At 39.6% G+C, this 21,670-nt stretch overlaps 1 protein-coding gene across 1 annotated transcript; it reads left to right on the top strand.

Moving 5' to 3' along the window:
• Positions 1-2,376: 2,376 nt before the first annotated feature.
• Positions 2,377-21,337, top strand: LOC116688488 (DNA-binding protein RFX7). Its single transcript, XM_032514567.1, has 9 exons — positions 2,377-2,879; positions 6,714-6,747; positions 10,726-10,811; positions 11,100-11,222; positions 12,119-12,235; positions 13,030-13,114; positions 13,198-13,411; positions 13,928-14,208; positions 15,508-21,337. Exons 1-9 carry the CDS (start codon positions 2,755-2,757, stop codon positions 18,736-18,738), a joined length of 4,296 nt encoding a protein of 1,431 aa, XP_032370458.1. The 5' UTR covers positions 2,377-2,754; the 3' UTR covers positions 18,739-21,337.
• Positions 21,338-21,670: the final 333 nt, after the last annotated feature.

Genomic DNA, 21,670 nt, shown 5'->3' with positions numbered 1-21,670 from the left:
TGTCCCTGGGGTGGCTCTTGTCTCTTTTTAAAAACCTTTGGGCAGTGCGAAGGCACCTCACAGATATCACTGATGCACGATAGATGGGTACCAATGATTTTCTGGAGGGTTTTAATCATCAACGTCTAATAAGTGAATAAATGAATGATAAATACAAAAAAACACAACCTGAGACTGTCCCATCATGTACCTTTGAGACTTATAGCCTAAAACGCAGACATAACACACACACACACACACACACACACCACACAGTCAGACATACACATTCACTAACTAATCATAAGCCTGATACAATAAAAAAAAGTTTTCAGTTTGCTTTTAACTGTAGAAACACATGTGACTGATCTCATGTCATCAGGCCTGGGGCGAAAATGAGCTGCTGGGCCTCTTTAAAGCTGTCTCGTCGTCACCCACATGACGATTAAGGTCTTACATTTTGATCCAGGGACCCTCTTCCAGACAGAAGCACAAGATCAGGGAAGAAGTATTCAGATCCTCTACTTACTGGTACTTGAGACACAATGACCACAACATGTAACCCATGTACCAAGACCTGAACCAAATCTGCTGCAAGCACATGTCCTGCTTTACACACAGATTGCAGTTCTGAACCAAACATTTTTTCTAAACACTACACAAAATTGTTTACATTTAGCATGATCTTCTTAAATAAAATATCTTGTGTTCACAAGCAACACACTGCCTTAAAATGGTAAGCTTAAATTTCCTATCCACTTTGACTCCTCCCATGGGCAAACACATGTTGCACATTTGTTCCATTAGCGATCAGCTTTAGCAATAAAAGGGCCACAGGTGAGCTCTAGTGTTTTGACCAATATAGGAGAGAGAGTGGCAAGAGGACTGTTAGTTCAGTAATGGAGGGAGGATGAGAAAGAAGAAGAGCAAGACCATAATGAGCCATAATCTGATGATGAGATTTGGGCCAGTTTGCGCTAACAATGAGGGAGGTTGGCAGAGAGCACAACCAAACTCAAACAGGTTCACAGTAACATATATTACCGCAATCCCAAGACACATGTACTGTACCACTTCTGCAAGCTATGGGAGATGCACACGCAGATATAGCTGTAGAAGCTTTTCAGGGCTGGAGAACATAGCTGCAGTGTTGAAGATTTGCTGTGGCCAGATGAGACACTAGACATGATGCCTATTTTTATTTGTTCTGCATATAGAACACCTTACACATCCAACGTTGTGTTTGTGTACAATATTTTGTCACATTCATCTGAAAAGTGACTGATATCTACACCTAATAAATGTAGTGTAGTGTAGAAGTAAAGTAAAAGTGGCTCAAACGTTTTACTTCAGAACAGTACTTGTAATGTCGGCCACTTACTTACTTTCTACCACTCGTAGTCATCCGGTAAAGCCTGCATTATATATTGTGCTTTAGTGGTTCATATTATAAATAAATAAAGATACATTTTACCAAATTACCACGAACAAATTGACAAATTGTCAAGATGGGGCTTTTAAGGGGGTTGGTAATCAAGCCAACAGCTAATGCATATAATAACAATAATAAGGATAATAATAATAACGTAGAACAATAATATTAATAATAATATCTAACTTATAAATAAATAATAACTTGCTTAGATGTATGTTTGTTTTATTGCTGGGTCACTGTTAGCAACATGCAATGGAGTATTCAGTAGATCCTTTACTTAAGTAAAAGTAGGCCTCCTAATACCACACTGTAAAATATTTTGTTACAAGTTAAAATGCTGCATTGAAAATGGTACTTAAGTAAAATTATGTAAGTATTATCAGTGAAATATAGGCTACTTGAAATAATAAAAGTAAAAGTAGGCCTAGTCAGTTCAGAAAATCCTCACATTTTAGAAACTGGAAACGATCCAAACAGTGACTTTCAATCATTTAAGTGTTTAATCGTATAATCGTTTCAGCTGTACTTGGCCGATATATTGTTGATAGTTTGACTCCTAATAAAACATAGTATTTTATGAATTAGCCTGCATATGGTGTGCAAACATCTTAATTTCTAAAAGTACCTAGTAAGTAAAGCTGTCAGATAAATGTAGTGGAGTAAAAAGTACATTTCCCTCTTAATGTATGGAGTACAAGTAGAAATTTATGAAAAAAAATAGACTCAAGTAAAGTGATTAACTCAAATTTGTACTTATACTTGAATAAATGTAGCCTAGGCCTACTTACTTGAGTAAATGTTCTTAGTTACATTTTACTATTTTATAGGCGTATATGAATAATGATATCCATACATAAATTCACATTGATACAGCTTCTCCATTCATACTCGTGCTCAGTAACGTCTTCTGATTACATGTTGTTTTTCACGCAGGGGGTCTTGGTGCGCATGCGTTTGTCCAACCGCTACTACTCATGCACATGCAGAGAAATCCCATAACGTGAGGGGCACACACGGAGGGGCACAGCCAGCACACCGGAGGACTAGCTAGTTGTTTTGCTGCTGCCCGTGTACTGTTTACTCGCGCCTTTATTTATATCCATGCATCAAGTCTTGTTTGACAGCGACACGTAGTATTGTTTCACAGCGTCTTTAATTCACCAAGTGTTGGGACTTGAAGCGAGCGATGTCGGAGGAGGACTGGGTGGCAACAAAAACAACAGGGCGCGCTGCTGTCCCGTTAGCATCGCAACGACCTCCAGTCCACGTTGTCTAACCCGAGTACACCCGTCCACGCCTCCTGTTCAATCCAGTCGAGACTCGTTCTGAGGCCCACTGTGATGGCCGAGGAGGACCCCCAGCAGCAGCAGCCGGACCGCGGGGCTAGGAGCCTGCCCGGCCTGCTCACCGGGCTGCAGGGCGCTGAGGCCAGTGCTCTGCAGCTCAGGATCAAGAACTCCATCTGGTGAGAAGGTGTTCACATACTACTGTGCGTACTTTGATGCTTGAGGGGAAAAGACTTGTCAAAAATCAAATTTAAAGTCTGATAGTCTTTTCATTGTTCTTAGTCATGAAAGTCACTACACAGAGGTGGAAGTAGTGTTCACACCCTTTAATTCAGTAGAAGTAGCAATACCACAATGTACTTCATTACAAGTAGTACTGCATGCAAAATGTTGTAGAAGTGCACACGTATAATCAACAAGATTTACCTGCACAAGAAGTAAACATTACTCAGTTAGCAGACACTTGGCCCCTTGTGAGTATTATTAAATATTATATTATATCCTGGATTACTGATGCACTATGTAAGTAACATAGCCTACTGTTATTGTTGCTGAAGATAGAGCCAAATCTACAACAATACATCATATTTTATGAGCCAATAATCATATGTAAAATATTAATCTGCAAACTAACTGTTAAATAAAAGTGTGAGTGCATTAAATGGAAGTACTCACAGTACAAGTACCACATACAGTACAATACTAGGCCTACAGTAAATGTACTTAGTCGCATTTCACTGCTGTCAATGACTGACAGTGGGCAATGGGCATGTTAGGCTTTTGATTAAGTGCGGAGGACTTAAGTAAGGAGCTTCTTTTTTTTTTCTTTTTCTTTTTTACTGAAAATTGAACTGCAGTATTATGGAACTATGTCTGATTTATTGGACAGGTTTGTCCTTTATCCATAGTAAGTACCCATATGTTTTAGGGTCAGGTGTTGATATGGACAGTGGTGGACTGTAACTAAGTGCATTTACTCAGGTACAGTACAATGTTGAGGTACTTGTACTTAACTTCTTAGCTTCTTTACTGCTACTCAAACCCCACCTTGCCAGAAAACGTTGTACTTTTAACTACACTGACTGCACTTACAATTTGACAGCTATAGTCACCAGTTAGTCTGCAGATAAATATTTTACAGATAAAACATGATAAAAATAAAATATAAAATTTGATGATTCATTGATATACATTAAACTACCTAACATGGTATTTAGTAGTTGAAATGAGCTCAACCTCAACATAAAATGCTGCTTACACTTTAATGCACCAGTAATAATTATCTCTGACTTTTGCAGGACTTTACTTGTAATTGAGTATTGCTACTTTTACTTGTGCCCATATTAAAAAAATGTTTTTTTTATGGGATTTGGGTTAGTTTGCGTCTCTGGTGCTTCCACACGCATACAAACTTGAAAAAAATATATCCATGCTGTTTTGAGTGAGATACGGGTTTCTAAATGTCCTCTGGCTTCAGTCTCTGGGTGAGCTGTTCAAAATCTGCACAGCTTTCTCTAGCTGAGACAACTAGGTAGTTCTCAATGGCAAAACACTGCTACAACACACACTAGTTCACCATAATCTACAATAGAACTGCTTCCATGTCCCTGTTCTGCAGGTATTCCACAAGTGCCCCTCGTTTAGAAGAAGTCTCCCCGCTAATCCTGCCTTGTACTGACCAAAGTAGGAGAAATAGTTATCTAGTTGATGTGATCTTACCTATCTACTACGCATGTGAGACTCCTAACAAAGATAGTATAGAAGTGAGATGTCTCATTCTGTAGTTAAAACAGAGACCTAAACACACAGGGTGAAAAGAGGATATGCAGCAATGTGCAGTACAACAAAATATGGTGTTTTCTGAAAATGAAACCATGTAAACATATTCTGGTACAACCTCAAAATACAATTATGAGCTTCAAAGTGAGCATGGGCCATATCGGCCATATTGGGCTCAAATGGGCTCTTTAAATGAGGCAGGTACATGGCGGTAGTTCAAACTTTCCTTCACCTCACACCCACCTCCTCATCTCCTGCTTGTTTACTGGTTAGTTGAAGGTGTTGTTGCAGTAGAAGCCATCTAAATTCCCTAAGTTCCCTCTTTTTCCTTCATCGAAACATCCCAAAAACCAGCAGTTCCAGTATGTAGCTCCTGAGGCAGTGGGTGAATAGACAATAAACAATAAACATTAGTTACACATTATGTAGCGGTACTTAACCCTTGCAACACAAATATAATGGCATGTTTATCACCAAGATCCGTTTTTGTAAACTGCTCACACATACCAGGTTTTTCACACCAGTTTATTTAAAGAAGCTCACTGAACTGAAGATGTATTTTCCTGGTTTTAGGCTACAAATAACCATTTTCAAAAAAGAAACTAGACGGAATCACCTAACTGTAAGTTACCTTGAAGTATGATATTACCAGTTTGAAATAAAAAGAACTGTCACCAATGGCTTTTTGCATAACAAAATCACTGAATCAAAGCCTTGTGTAAAAGTAAAATGTATCAAAACACAATGACTGCAAGGCTTGCCTAGAGCTGCCACTCTGTTTAGCAGTTCCTTATAATACAGCGGTAAATTAGTCTGTCTGCTGGGAACTACCCTTAGAGAGACAGAAGTGTCAGGGTAAAGCTATTTTATATTGAAAACAATAGTCACATTTTTTAACAATAATGATGTTGTTGGGGTTGGGTTGTTATTTAAGGTTATGTTTTGTCTGAGAATACCCTATTTGTTTCTGAATGTGAATGCACTCACATACTATAATTTAAATGTCAAACAGCCATAAAATGTCAAAAGGCTGAACTACCACAAAACACGACAGTTCAGAGGTGAAACTTTTGTGGGAAAACCTCAACAGAAATACGTCACTATGCCGACATAAAAGGGATATTGAATATTTGTCATGCTCCTTAAATCTTTAACCTTTAAGAGGTTTAGAGCATCAATATTGACGTTGACTTGAGCCTATGTCAGGTTCCCAGTAGAGTGAGGCGTCTTACTCAAGGTCAGCAGGTTCATTGACTATACCTTTTACTAGGTCTTAATATGCAGTGTTAACCTATACTGGTGAAGGGCTTCATTTCCTGTTGGCTTTCAATCAAGCTACCCAATCTGCAACTGAATTACACCTGGATATTATACACTGTGATTTCAAGGATCTCTTGTTCTTCTTATATCATTTCAATGTCTCAAGTGTCATTCAGGGCATCTGCCAAATCTGCCTTACAAACAGCTTAATGACGGCTTTTCAGCACTGGGAAATGATCCTTGCCTCCCTAGTAACAGTGAATTAAAGTGAACTGTTCTTGTCATGGCTTAGAGGATCTCCTGATTCCTACCTGCCCGGGGTCATTGAGTAAAAGTCTTTAAATGTGCCCTACCTTCTGTCTTACAGTCAACAACAGCCTGACCTGTCTAAAGATTTAGAATTTGACCTGGAGATGTTATATTCATGCATCTGGTTTGACTCTGAGCAGTGTTTCATAATTGATTTACAGCTCTTTATAATACGTTTTTTTGCATAAATAAGTGGTCTTGCATAGGTTTGTGTAATTCGTGCTGTCAAAATAGTGGTTATCTAATTGGATAATATCGGGAGTAACAATGAAACATCTGTCTTTCATAAAATGTGATTAACACAACGTCTATAAAAACACTTGTAAATTGTGAAAGTTCATATCTATATCAAATTCTTCCTTAAAGGTTTAATTGAAATGTGATAAAACAGAGGTATAGTTAGGTTTTGTCATTGACTACTAGTGAATAACTGTGTTCTTCTGTCAGAGACAACGTGGTAACACCGTGGCTGTCTCTCTGTCTCTCTCTCTTTTTATACATGACAACATGTGTTTCTGGTGGTGGGATACATGACCAGAGAGATGCTGAAGGGAGGGTCGTCAAATACCAAACATTCCTCTGCTTTATAAATAAATACACTTTAGACACAAACGCTCATGTTACACCAGCTTCATACTAATTTATCATTTGTCTCTGTTTTGCAGCAAATCTGTTCAATCAAAAGTGGAAAACATTCTGGTGAGTATCTTTCCTTGACATGTTTTAAACTATAAATAACAATTTTAATGAAACCTTTTTAAGTATAAATCAATGGCAACATTTTCAATATGTCTGGAGTGATGCTAAAAGAAAGACCGTGGGGTTGTTAAATGAAAAACTGCATATGTGATTTTTTATTTTTAACCTCTTTGGAGCAAATTTATTATTTTGGCCTGAAGGTGACACTAGTGACAAAAACAGAAAAGGGCAATCTTTAAAAGAATGACAGAGCTCTAGCGATCATTATAAATTAATCTGCTGATTATTTTCTTGATAAATTCTTTGGTCCATGAAACATCAAAAGTAGTGAAAACGCTCATCACAACTCTGTAGTGCCCAAAGTGATGTCCTTTAAATGCTTGTTTTACCCATTGTCCAGTATAAAACCCATTATATAATAATATTATAATATTATAATAAAGTATTTTGGCCTTAAACCGTTTTGTCATTTATACACCAGTAGACGTATTTTGAAATATATTCTTTGAGGCACAGGAAGCCAGTGTAAGGACTTCAGAACTGGAGTGATGTGATCCACTTTCTTGGTAGTTACTACCAGCACTCGAGCATCAGCGTTTGAATCAGCTACAACTGTCTGATAAATTGTTTTAGTGAGACCTGTAAAGACACCATTACAGTAGTCAAGTCTACTGAACATAAAAGTATGGACAAGTTTTTCCAAAGCTTGTTGACACGTAAGTCCTTTAACCCTTGGTATAATTTTCAAGGTGATGAAAGGCAGTCTTTGTTAGGACACATAAACCATTAGGACTCCTCTGGGCACCATGAGTACATGTTGTACAGTTGATTTCATAAGCTGCTATGAAGAGAAGAAGGCTAGTACCACCCAGAGCCAGTCGTACATTACTGTATGCTGAATTGGTATCTAGTATTTTACGTGCCAGCACAGTTTCTATTTAAGAACAATAAAATAGTAATTAGGTTTTTCAATTGTCACCGGGATGCAGAGCTAGAGTTCAGTAGGGTGACAGCCGGAGGAAAGAAGCTTCCTCTGAACCTGCTCGTTCGGGTGCGGGGAGACCTAAAACGACTCCTGGTCACGGGCAGAGCAGTTGCCATATTAAACTGTGACACAGTTGGTGAGGATGCTCTCGATGGTGCAGTGGTAGAAGTTCACCAGGATCTAAGGAGACAGGCGGACCTTCTTGAGTCTCCTCAGAAACCAGAGACACTGGTGAGCCTTCTTGATCAGGGTAGAGGTGTTGAGGGTCCAAGAGAGGTCCTCAAAGATGTGGACATCCAGAAACTTGAAGGTGGTGACACGCTCCACCTCAGTCCCGTTGATGAGAATAGTTGTGTGAGTGCCAACTTTAGACTTCCTGAAGTCCACAATGAGCTCTTTGGTATTCTTGGTGTTTAGAGCCAGGTTGTTGTCAGTGCACCACAATGATAGGTGCTTGAGCTCCTCCCTGTAGGCCGTCTCAAACTTGAAAATGGTGTTAGAGCCATGTACAGGTGTGCAGTCGTAGGTGAAGAGGAAGTAAAGGAGAGGGCTCAGCACACATTCCAGTGGTACGCCGATGTTCAGGGTGATGGTTGAAGAGGCGTGATTATCTAACCTAACAGACTAAGGTCTGTTGGTTGGGAAGTCCAGAATCCAGTTACAGAGGGAGGTATTAATACCCAGTTCACTGAGTTTGGTGATCAGTTTGGAGGGGATGATGGCGTTAAATGCTGAATTGAAATCAGTGAACAACATTCTCACATAGGTGTTGCTATTATCAAGGTGGGACAGGGCAGAGTAAAGTGCTGTAGAGATGGCATCCTCTGTGCTCCTGTTCTGTGTGTAAAGAAACACTCTATTCAAAAATTGATTGTGGAGCCAAAGCTAGTAGAAGCTGGCCGGTCTTTGGTTGTCATCTAATACTCCATATATAATGTGTGACATCATGTAGTTGTTAATATCGAGTTGTTCATCTACCCTCATCCCTGTCATGCCTTTCAACCTTGTATAACTTCTCTTCCTCCCGATCCATCCTTTCTCTTGCCTTAGATGACAAACCCACAGTTTGTGTCAGTCTCTTGTCTCAGGAATTACTACTTCATGTTGCAAAAAACTGCACTCAATAACTGTAAACTGCACGAATTAACTACCACTCCTAAAATGTACACTCCAATACATATGCATTTTCCTGCAGGTAACATCTTTGTTTCAAGCTAAAGTGAGTTAGGGGGAGATAGGCGTTCACTGTGCAGAGCTGAAGATGACACAGTCACATATAGAAATTGACCACCAATTTCATCCAACAGAGCAGGAAGTAGTCACACTCTGATTGACTATGGCTCTGGTCACACTAAAAAAGGCACAAGGTTTTAGCAGGAGTATAAATTGCCACTTTTATTGTCTAGTTTAAAAATGTCTGTGATTAATTTGGAGGATTATTTTGTATATATGTACCTATGTTCCTTGGGAGAGCTGTGGTTCCCTAAGAACTAAGAAGTTAATCAGAAAAGGTGAAGGAGACAATTAAAAGACTGAATCAGTGTGTTGGCAGCGAGCTGTCGGGGGTGGAGGGTTAACAGCAGAGGATTCAAGTTCACCTAACAAGCTCCCCTGCTCTGCAGAAGCCTGTCTCTCTGTGTCTGTCTGCAGCCATTTAGACTGTATGTGCACATACGTGTGTGTCACAACTGTACAGCTGTATGAATGCAGCATATTAATTCTTTGCATGTCTATACTGCTAGGTCTGAAGTCAAGAGTCGAAGTGTGTGCTCCTTACTCTTTCACTATGAGGAAGATGTGTTTATGATATGCAGTGTTTAGCTTACTTTCTTTTTGATGCTGCCTTTCTTTAAATGAATGCTCATTTCTTTAAATTTCTTATGCTGCACTGTAACTTTTATTCTTGTGTTTTATGTGTCCTAATGTTTCTATTTGGTTTTTAACTGTCTATTCATGTGTTTTATTAGTTTTTAATGCTTATGATTTTTAACTGTTTGTACTTGTGTTTTATCTGTTTAACTGATTTCGTGTAAAGTACTTTGAATTGCCCTGTTGCTGAAATGTGCTATACAAATAAAGCTGCCTTGCCTTGCCTTGCCTTACACCAAACATGGTGTTTAGTCTGATCAAAAAGTCTCATCAGACGCTTCTTCTAGCTGACTTCAGAGTCACCCACTTGCCTTCTGGAAAACTATAGCTGAGATGTCCTCTATGTTTTTTGTTTAAGTAGCTTTTTGCTCCTGGCATCTGAGGGAGCACCCGTTGGAAAGTTGTATGCACCATCTCTCCAATCATGAAAAGTGTGGGGAGGGGGTGAATACGTTTTAGTAAAGTTACTAAATTCCCTCAGTTCACTTACTCCATTCACTTCACTACAGGGTTGGAGTATTGCTTGGTGTGTAAACTCTGTTGTTTGCTACCAATTAAACTAGCAGAATTTAAACTGCCTTCTTTGCGCTATCGTGTTTCTTTTTCCCTTTGAAGAACATAGTTAGAAGCGTTGAAGAGTGTTTGTAGCTGCGGGCCATGCCGAGGACGTTTAGTTAGCACACATCTTAGATTCCAAGGCTAACAGGACACCCCATATGCTTTCTTAAAGCTAATAATTAACCTTAGTTTGTGGAGGAAAGGCTGATCTGCAGAGCTGCATCCATGACCCCAACAAAAGATGAAAATGGTTCATCTGCTTTCCTGATTGATCAAGATAGATGTTTCCCCTGTATTCCATCAAGTTGATTTTATCTACAGTCAAGAATATTATAACCGAGTTTGATTAAATGTTTAATATTCTTCCAGTGAAGCACATTGTTAAATTTTTGTTGATTGTGTTGGACAAGCCTTTGTATGTTTGTTACTACAAACTAACTAACTAACTATCTGCTCTGCAGGTGTAACAGGACTACCTCTTCTTTAAAATCCTTGGCAGGAATCTATTTGATCTAAGGTCCAATATTAAAACAAAGTATTTTTTTGGCCCCCTTTTTATTTTACAGCAAGATGTGGAGAAGTTCTCAGACATTGAAAAACTCTACCTCTACCTTAAGTTGCCTGCTGGTCCGAGCAGTAGCATTGATAAAAGGTAAGAACATACACCTGCTTGAAGTATTTATATTATTGATAGTGGCATACATTTATGTTTATCATTGTCTTAAAAAGTGTATTATAAATGATACAGGAAAACAGTAAAATAATAATAATGAACACACACACACACACACACACACACACACACACCACACACACACACACACACAAACAGACTAGACTAGCTTTGGTGAGGATGAAGTCTCAGGACTTGAGTGAGCAGAGTATTCTTCTGTTGCTTTGTCATTTGTCAATCAATCAATAATCCACGTTTTTTTTGCAGTGACCAGAGCGCCCTGTCATCAAGCCGCACACAACAGATGCATGCGTTCAACTGGATCCGCCATCATTTAGAGGAATACCCAGAGACGTCTCTTCCCAAACAGGAGGTCTATGATGAATACAAGTAGGTACAAACAGACAGAGGCGAGTCGAAAGCAGAAACTTTATTGTTACTCTCATATAATTTCTATTCAACACGTAAAAATATTTAACTAAGAATAAATCTGATTATTTTACTTATATATACAGAGGTCACTTGTATTTGAATATGTATTATTGGTGATCACCTTTTCAATACACAACAGTTCGAGATTCTTTCTCCACGAAATTACTGCCAGCTAAAGCGTCAGTATAAATAGACGCAGCAGGCATGGGAATCACAGAGAGCAGCATGTGGTGGTAATATTAGAATGGAAAGTCTGAGACAGCCATTGAAATGTTCTGACAGTGTTATGTAACTGTCTTTTTAACTCTACTAGATCAGAAATACAGCGCCCTCCAGAAATATTGGCGCCTTTAGGATAGACAGGTGAAAAGGCTTTAAAAAGACGTTATGTGCGTCACTACATAACATTTAAAAACATTTTGTTTTGTACAAAGAAACAGACCCATGTTTTAAACTTTCTTGCAACATGTACTAAAGTCAGCTTCAGGGTCAAAATGGCATGAAAGAGACATTTTGAAGATTACTCCCTATTATGTTCGATGGGAATGGAGTTGATGCAGAATGCACCACAATGCAACCACAATACAAGAATGTTAGATATGGATGTCACTTAGAGTTTAGTTACAACACATTTAACTTTAACTTTAATTTATACCATTATTGTAAACACAACATTGAAATTATCAATTGTCAAGTTGATGTAGCACATGTGTTGGCAAACAGTTTCCTATTTACTCATCCAGCATTTGTGTTTCTGGTCAAACATTAAGGAAGAAAATAATCTGCTAATTTGACATGATTTTGATTCATGATAATTCTTAGTTACATTTATTCTGTCGGTTATGTCATTTCAGGAGCTTCTGTGACAATCTGAACTATCATCCACTGAGTGCTGCAGACTTTGGAAAAATGATGAAAAATGTCTTCCCAAACATGAAGGCGCGTCGACTTGGCATGAGAGGAAAATCAAAATATCCTTCACTTAAAGGGATTGCAACTGTCTGGCCTCTGTCTCTTGTCACAGACCATCTGCTGTAGCAGTTTATAGCCTCTCTAAATATAGATGTGAAATGAAATAAAGTCCCCCTCTGCCTCGGAAGCAGAAGCATAATGCAGAGCCTCTCAGGAGAGGAACCGTGATCTTGACCTTTGTGACGTAATTGTGATTTTTTTTTTTCTTCTATTTTGCTGATGACGTCAAAGTGCACAATTTGATTAATTGATTAATGGTTCTTAAGTTTAATTAAATTATCTTTGTGTAAGGTGAGATCATAGGTCTTACATGTTATGGGTTATGAAAAAAAACACACTGCCTGTTAAAGGGAGTTTGCTTAGAACTTATATTAGCAAACTGTTAACGTCCAAGCAATAAAGGATTTGTTTTCATTTATACATATTGCCATAAACATTAATTAAAACAGATTAAAATCTGTAAAATATTGGTTCAATGTTAGCATATTAAACACATGTTTAAATTAAAATAGTTTTACTAAGGCAAACACTTGAATATTTAATTGCATGTTCATTTTTATTATTGTTATTTTCGTATTTTTGTATTTTCTATCTTACAGGCCCAGAATAAAAATGTAATTAATTTCTAAAATCTTAACGACATATCTCTTAATGATGATCTGACAAATGAAAAATACCATTTTTCTAATATCTATTTCTTAATTGGAAAATTTAACTAATAAGCGTTACATGGACCACACACTATATGTTCATTTTCTGGAATCACATGTTGTTTATCTTAACACCAGCTTACATATTGCTATAGTGGACTGAGGAAGAGGCTCTTTGTTCACATGCCATCTTTACCCACTCTGGATCTCCATAAAACAGGGGATGAGGTAAGCAAATTTACATCTTCCTTATCGCTTTAACCCCATTTTTGTCTCCATCCTATCATATAACCACATGTCTTTGTGTGTAGCTCCAGTGTGATGTCCTCGAGTCACCGGGCCAGCTTAGCAGCATAAAGGAGGACGTGCGATTTGTAGCCTGTGATCTGGTGTGTGAGTGGGCCCAAAAGGTGCTGAAACGCCAGTTTGATGCCGTGGAAGAATTGGCTCGTTTCCTCATCGACAGCCATTACATCAGCAACAAGTCTCTGGCAGCTCTCACCATTATGACCGGCACAGCAACAGGTCAGACACAGTCAAAGTCGGTGTAAAAAAAAGGTCAATAGTGGCATCTGGTGGCAGCTGCCTGCTACTGCTCTTTTATTCCAGTCTGGTTTTGGCTGGACTAGGCTGGCTTAGTAATGAAGTTCCACCGTTGGTTGAATGAGTGTACTGACGTCAGTGTTAGTGTTTCTATTTTGGCAGTTGCCCTTTTTCAAAATGTATAAGCACGACAGAGACTTTTACCTTTGCTATCGACCTTGTTTGCGTGCGCGTGTGCACTCGCGCCTGGTCCTCTCTGTCGCTGCTCTCTGTAGACAGTGAAACAGCAGTGACACAAGGCTATTTCTAAGTAAATAAATAAAGTGGATGGGCATGTTTTGAAATTTCATGTAGAAATCTGGGGAATTGAAACTCCAGAGAACAGCAGGAAAAGGGACAGGGAAATCAAAAGGGTTGGCAAGGAGGGGATGCATGTTTGATCATTTATTTTACTAATAACAGTAGCATTATGCAAATACAATCTCCCGTTTTTTTTAGAGGTTAAGCCTCCACAGATGGTCTCAGCCTTTGTCCCCACTGCTGAGGCTCACTCCTTCCAGCCTCATGTGATGACCCTGTCCTCACCTTCTGTGGATGCAAAGCAGCAGCTCCAGAGGAAGATCCAGAGGAAACAACAAGAACAGAAGCTGCACTCTCCATTACCTGGAGAGGGACAAACCAAGAGGGCAGATGACAGAGTGCCTTGTGCCAGCCCCACCCCTCCGTCACCTCAGCCAACCATAGGCATCATGGTCGCTGCTGTCCAGAGCCCTATCACGGTGAGAAAGCAGCACTCTCAATGTAGATTGAAATGGTGTGTGTCATTTTGTCCTATCTATTGTATTCACCCCAGCTTAGGGAAACTAAATACCTAGATTTATTTAAAATTTGCTTAAACTAATTAGGAAAGATGAGGGCAGTCTGACTGATGTATTATTTTCAAAAGCACACCTTTAAAATTACACATAATTTTCACAGACTACTGTTAAACAGTTGGTCAGTCATATTTGTTACATCAATGTGAGTAGTTTTGTTCAATTATGAGTGTAATGCTGCCATTTTTAGGAAAAACAAAAAATGATTAGTCAGAACTTAACAGAATTTATTTGACTGCAGTCATAAACAACTTACAGAGTTAGAGCCCTAAATTGCAATCGACGCAGCGTGGCGCAAAGCCAGACGCAAGTGTCTTTGCTATTTTAGGACCGACGCAGTTGTTAATTTCCCATCCCGCGCCCACATCGTTTAAATAGCAAATGCACCTGTGCCTATCTTTGCGCCCAGGGGCATGATGGTCTTACAGGGAGGTGTGTTCAGGTGAATTCTTGGTGTCTTGCTATCTTGCGGCAGCAGAAAGTGATCGCGCCATTGACCAAAAAAAAAAACCTTGTCTAAAGTCAATAGCGCGGCATTTCATTGAATTTTAAGCACGAGCTTAAACACACACACAGGGAAGCCCTGCAGCACACACACACACACACAAAAGATTAAAACTAAAATTAAAATAATATAGTGCCCAGCACATGGACCCTTTTTTCCCCTCTCAAACTAGCAAAAGCCCTTAATGTATTTTTCACTTACATTCAACAAAAAACATCTTTGTACTCTAATCAATGTCACATAACTTGTTTTCATATATATATATATATATATATATATATATATATATATATATATATATATATAATATTAATACAGCCCGTCAACATCTTCATGATAATCACAATATTATGTAATTAGATGTCGATCATCTGTTGTTTCGAAACTTTTATGCAGTGAATTTCAGTTTGTTTTGTTTGTAAATTGCATCCTTACATATTTCTGCCCAGCCTGTCCTGCGAATAATACATGGCCTGCTCCCTTGATGGCCTGTTTCATAAGCCTGATATTCAAGAGAACCTTTAGTTTCACAACCACATTTATGGCAACATAACTGTGTAACAGCAAACAGTACTCTCCTTGTAGGTAATGAGAGTTAAATTATAAGAACTCAAACCATTACCTTTTGGATTTAAACCTTCTGATTATCATGTAGAATTCAGTTGTTCCACTTTCTAATTGACCTTTCCTCTCTGCAGGTACAAAGAAGCAGGCAGCTGATGTCCCCCAGTCCAATGGGAACAATAGAGAGCAAAATGCTGCCTATTAACTTCCAAATGGTGACCCAGCCACTTCAGGCAGTGAACCAGAGCCCCAAAACCCCGCAAAATATTCTAGCCAGTCCAGTGGGAGAACGCACTGCTCGGCAGCGCTACGCGCAGATCCTGCCCAAACCGGCGACCACAACTGCTGTCACCTTGCGCTCGCCCTCCACCATGATCATTGGCAACAGCCCTGTTAAGACTGTGATGACTACTTGCCATGTCAGCCCAGTCAGTTTGGTCAAGATGACAGCCATATCTCTTGCGCCCAACAGCAGCAATACCACCACTTCCTTCACAAAAGCCCCTCTGCGGCCGGCATCCGCAGGCACTAGTACTTCTGCAGCTGCAGAAAACTTCAGTTCCAATCAAAGCATTAGGAGTACCTCTGCAGTCCCCATTCTGACCCCAATGGCAAGGCCTGGGCAGACTACTAACAATCATGCCATCGATGTTGAATTGGAAGTTGAAGCTATACATAAAAACAGGCAAATGCAAAATCCTGGCACTCTAGTTTTCACTCAAGAACCAATGGCAAATAGGACTGGCGGGGCTTTACAGAGGGCTGCCAGTGTGCCCATACCTCAGTCTAAAGGCTTCCTGGGTCTAGAGGAGACATCCAGGACTAATTGCAACAGAAAGTCCTCTTTAAACACTGTGGCTGCTGTCCAAAATTGCAATAACGGCGCTAATAATACAAGCACTATGCACTTAACTCCCTGCACTCAGAATATCAGCGCTGTTTCTTTACTGGACACCAACATACCACCGTCTTTTGTGGAAAGCAGCAGTGTAACAGCAGCAAAGGAAGGTTTCTTGTCCACTAAGAGCCTCAGGAAACGTTCAGGCCTCAGTCCAGACCTTTCTCCAATCAAAAGGGTTTTTATGCCCCAGCAGCCAGAGCTAGAGGGCGCTGCTGGTCTTGGATATGGGATAAGAAACTTGGTTGGGAACATCCTCAGGCCAGGAGCTCCAACTAGACCTGAAAGTGCACCAGTTACCAGGGAGGTAGAGATGAAAATTAGCTCTCTTCCAGTCCACACACACTGGACTTCTTCTTTCAGAGCCAGTGACTTCTTCTCTGTTGCCAAAACACAGAGCTCAGTACAGAGGACAGACCCTTCCTCTGTTATGGAAACTAGCACCTCACTTAATCAAGCATTAATGCAACAACGGCAGGGGCACACAATGGCTAACGTGCATGCCATACCTAATAACTCCGGCCTACAAACACATTCAGGTCTGAGTGATTTTAGGAGTTCAGCCACAGGGAGCCTGGACCCTCAACAACATACCTACACTCAGTCCAACCTTGTTACTGAACACTTTATGAATCAAGCTTCATCGTTGAGCCAGCTTCCTATGCAGACTGATATGGATTACTGTCCCTTTGATGATGATGTGACTCAGGACAGCATTGTGGAGGAGCTGGTGCAGATGGAGGAGCAGATGAAATTTAACAACCAGCAAAAGTTTGGAGACTGTGTCACAGTGCAAAGCCAACAGGCTACGATGCCGGACAACATGATGTCCACCAATCAGACCATGACTGCTTTCTATCATGCTGCAAACAGCCACAGCAACCCGATGCAAACTCCAACACCAACGCCCACACCCACACCCACACCCACGGAAATGATGGGAGGAGCCCAAGGCATCTCCGGAGAGAGCCCTTTCTCCCGTATTGCCTCCACAACCCCAGTGGACAGCGTACTGGGAAACAGTCGTCACACCCCAGTTGGTACACCTCACTCCAACTGCAGCAGCACTGTGCCTCCCAGTCCTGTGGAGTGCAGAAACCCGTTTGCATTTACACCCATCAACTCCAGCATCACTGGTTTCCATGATGGCAGCACCGTTTCCAGCAGCCCGGTTAAGCCCATGCAGAGACCGATGGCCACCCACCCAGACAAGACCCGGCTGGAGTGGATGAATAACAGTTACAACAGCAACAGCGGGAGTCTAAACAAGTCCAACAATGGAATTGGAATCCTGCCAAGCTATCAAGGCCTGATAGGTGATCATTTTCAAAAGCCTCACGCCTTTGCCGTCCCTCATACAAGGCACCATGACAGCCATTTTGGCCGCTTGACTCCCATCTCGCCTGTGCAGCAGCAGGTAGCCAGCATGACTAACATGGCCAAGCAGGAGGGCTTTGCTGTGCCTGCCCCTCTGGATAACAAAGCCACCAACACACCTGCTACAACCTTTCAATGTCGCAGTGTAAGCCCCGCCGTGCATCAGAGGAACTTGGGTGGAAACACAGGGAACCCTCCCCATATCCCTCGTTCAGTAGTGTCTCCCTTTAACTCTCCTGTTACTCCTGAGATGTTAAACATCTTTGTAAACAGCCAGACAAATCTTGGCGTGAGCAGCATGGCTCAGAGGAGCCATTCTGTGCCGCTCAACATCATGATGCAAACTGAGGTCCGGCACACGTCGGGGCAACAATGCAACAGCAAAAACATCACCAATGTCCTTTTGAGCAAGCTGGATGGGGACCATGACGACACTATTCGGGGTCTGGGCATTAATAATTTACCCTCCAGCTACACTGCACGCATGAACCTCACCCAGATCCTCGAGTCTGACCCAAACCTCTCCTGCAGTGACAACCATCTCACCCTGATGACCTCAGATTCCACCAGCACATGCAAGTTGCAGAGGCCAAATTACCTCATTGAAAATACAATCAATGAACAAATAATCCTTGCAGCAGCTGACAGCCGAGTACAGTCAGCTTCTAGAGAGCAGCATCAACAACAGGCGCAGGCTATGTTGCTAACTTTGAGCTCACAGCAGGATCAAGAAGAACTACAGCAGCAGTTGGATTTCAGCACCACTGTGAAAGACCTCTTGACAGACAACAGCCTTACTGCTGGCAGTCAGCTCATGGACCAGGTGTCAGAGCTCACCACAGGTGCGGCAGATTTCCCCTGTGAAATCAGAATGGCGTCAGAGCTCTCCAGTAGCATCAATGACCTTAACGCATTGGACACAGACCTTCTGTTTGACCCCAACCAGCAGCATGGGCAATATCAAAATGCTGCTGCGGATGAGTTGGTGAATGATGCGCTGTTTCAGCAAATTACCAGCGAGACGGCACATTCAAGTGGACTTGACTGGCTCGAAAGCAAAGATCATCCAACTGTTGGGTTGATGGGGTGAGAATAGTTTTTTTTTTATAGTCATGTTGAACATGTTCACACCGTTTGTTTTATTTATTTTCAGGCATTTACACTTTATAATGTAACACTAAACACATTGATGTTTGTCCAGGTTAAGTGCCAGGTTGAAATGCAATGATGCTGCAACCCTCTGATTAAAATGCTGGTCATTTCCCTTTAATCAGAAGACATCGCCTCACGTTGTTTGATCAAGAGCATTTCCAACAAGTAAACAAAGGTTACTGAACAAAAAACTGTTTTTTTATGTTCAATATTTTACTGAAAAGTCAGTGGGTAAATCAGAGCCATGGATTTCTTATTGTAAAGAAATGAAACATAAGTAATACGCCTTTTTCAAAAGGATTTCTTTCATCATTGTGTCTAAATCTTTTAACTACAGGCATTATCAAACTAAAGTGTAAGGGGAAAATGTCTAAATATATTTACTGCTGAACTAATAATATTTCATAATTGAAAACACAGATTCATTGAGAAAAAACCTGGAAGTATTAAGAGTTATCTTTGCAGGAGCTTTAAAGTTTTAAGCGCATTTTCCCAAAGTGAAAAATATATTTACAACAAGACATGTTAAAAAGTGTACACTCAGTATATAGAAATATAATGTTGTGACAGAAACATCTAACCAATTTCATCCCAAAAAAAGCCATGTAATATATTCTTACAATGTTCTAGAGTTGGCATGGAGCATATAACAGGATGTGGATGATTTTAAAATAATAAACGCAGTAGTGTTACTTTCGTTAATGATGGTTCACTTTGATGGAATACATGAAGAGTATCTGTTATATTTAAATACAAAATCGTAAAAGTGATAAATGTCTTAACTGTCCATTTATCTGGTTTTCAGATCCACATTTTCAAGCTTTGAGATGTTATTCTTTTATATAAGGTCTTCCTGACAATCATCACAGACTTTGTGCCTCTCAGAATGAGCCAATCGATTTAAAGAGTCAAGTCAACGTTTCATCTCTTAATCATCCCCAAAATCAAACAACTCTTTCGATATGGAGCTCAGACAGCTTGAAGATGGTGATATCGATAATATAATTAGGACTCTTATGCACTTTGTTTTGTTTTCAAGCCACATTTTGCAAAAGTTTGAATTTACATGCAGAATATGTTTTTATTCATCTTAAATCCATAGATATATTAGAAAACCAAGCAGTGAAAGATGAGAGCTTAACTCTTAACCACTGTTAGATAAAAAGTGAAATAATTTATAAAATAATCCATTTACCCTAAGAATCCAACTAAACCCCATGAATGTGGGTTTCTGCACTTTTAAAGTATGATTCTTAGATAAAAGAAGAATTATGGAACATTGTTTTAGCCATTTTCCTTAGCACTCAGAAAATGCATTATTTGTATTGTGTGAAAATTATATTGAGTGAACATAATATGGACTAGGTAAATGAAAATGAGCAGAAATGAACACTATTTCAAAAAAACTTGAACAAGTTTGTTTTCATGCAGCACTGACAATCTGTATAACTTGTGTTTCTTTGCATAAATGCACTGTTTGGTTTGGATGATGAAGGAACAGGTTTTGCTGCAGGGCCCATGGATTTCAATCAGCAGGTCTAACAGCTAATTACTGATCAAATGTGAAAGTCTTCTTTGAGATTAAACTCACAGGGGGTCCCTGAGGGTTTTGGTTTCTGAGCCTTGTGTCCATACCAAAGACTAACTTTTAACTATAACCTGCACTAAGATCTCGGATGACATACTTAGTTGTGTTTTCTAACAGCCATAACAAATATATTCTGTTAAATAGTTCTTTATCAGGTCAGTGTTAAGGAGTTATTTGTTGTCATTGTTGATGCTTTTGTTTTTTGTTTTTTTTATGGAGGCAAAAAAAAACAACCTGTAATTGATCCTATTTCTCTGCCATCGTTCTGTGTTTTTCGTTTTTACTATTTATTTAAAGTGTGTTGTTTGTACAGAAGATGTAATCTTGCAAACCGTTCAATCTTGTAAATTCACAATAATCTGACCTGCACTGTTATGATGTTGTGTAGCATATGTTTCATGGCATAATACCACATATCAGTTACATTACTAGGTGAATAATGAGAACGTGTAACAGAATTTAGATTTCAAACTCTTTCAGAACTGGATTTTGGCAGAACGTTATCCCAGAAAATATTTGCACACACAAATGCAGCACATTGAATCTCTTTCAGTGATTTGAATTGACAGTTGTTTTATACATTTTAGAAAACTTTAATTTCTGTAAAAGCAGATTATATCATTTTAATATCTTTTGTGAGTTTAACTTAATATTGAACAATTTGGACAAATGTTTATTTATGTTGTAGTTCTCTTTACTGTGTCTGTGAAAACAAACAAAGCATTTATTTGGTTCACACTGATGTTTGTGTTTGAAGAAGACTTTACCCTTCCCCTTGTTAAAAGTGGTACTGAGCTGTAGAAACGCCCTCTACTGTTATGTTGCTGGTGTCAGTGTACAGGGGATTTTTTGTTGTTGTTGCATTTTAGCAAGTGCTTTTATAAGGGGGAGTGCTTGTTGATACTGGTTTTTCAAGACTTTTTAAAACTAATAAACATTTTTAAGTACATTGGTATCTGGGAGTGTTTCTTTAATATCTGCATAAAACTAATAGGCAGGTCCTGACAAGAGACTCTGGAGCTGCCTGCGCAGAAAACACATGCTTCTTCACTTTTGAAATGTCACACAGAAAATGCCACTTTAGCAGTGGTGGAAGAAGTACAGAACTTGTACTTAAGTAAAAGTAGCAGTACCAGACTGTAGAAATACTCAGTTACAAGTAAAAGACTTGAATTCAAAAAAGTACTCCTTCTTTATGCAGAAAAGCCCATTTTCAGAATGTTTATTATATTATTGATTATAATTATTGATGCATTAATATTTGCATTACTTTAATGTTGCG

The sequence above is a fragment of the Etheostoma spectabile genome, chromosome 1, assembly GCF_008692095.1.
Source record: "Etheostoma spectabile isolate EspeVRDwgs_2016 chromosome 1, UIUC_Espe_1.0, whole genome shotgun sequence".
NCBI lineage: Eukaryota > Metazoa > Chordata > Actinopteri > Perciformes > Percidae > Etheostoma > Etheostoma spectabile.
The sequence above is the reverse complement of the archived record's forward strand: the minus strand, read 5'-3'. Positions and strand labels throughout refer to the sequence as shown.

Bases quoted from the DNA above. Each gene is read 5' to 3' on its own strand.
- LOC116688488 (XM_032514567.1), top strand. From the start codon at position 2,755: ATGGCCGAGGAGGACCCCCAGCAGCAGCAGCCGGACCGCGGGGCTAGG. The intron at 11,223-12,118 runs GTAGGTACAAAC...ATGTCATTTCAG, and splicing joins GAGGTCTATGATGAATACAA to GAGCTTCTGTGACAATCTGA. The intron at 13,412-13,927 runs GTCAGACACAGT...CGTTTTTTTTAG, and splicing joins TATGACCGGCACAGCAACAG to AGGTTAAGCCTCCACAGATG.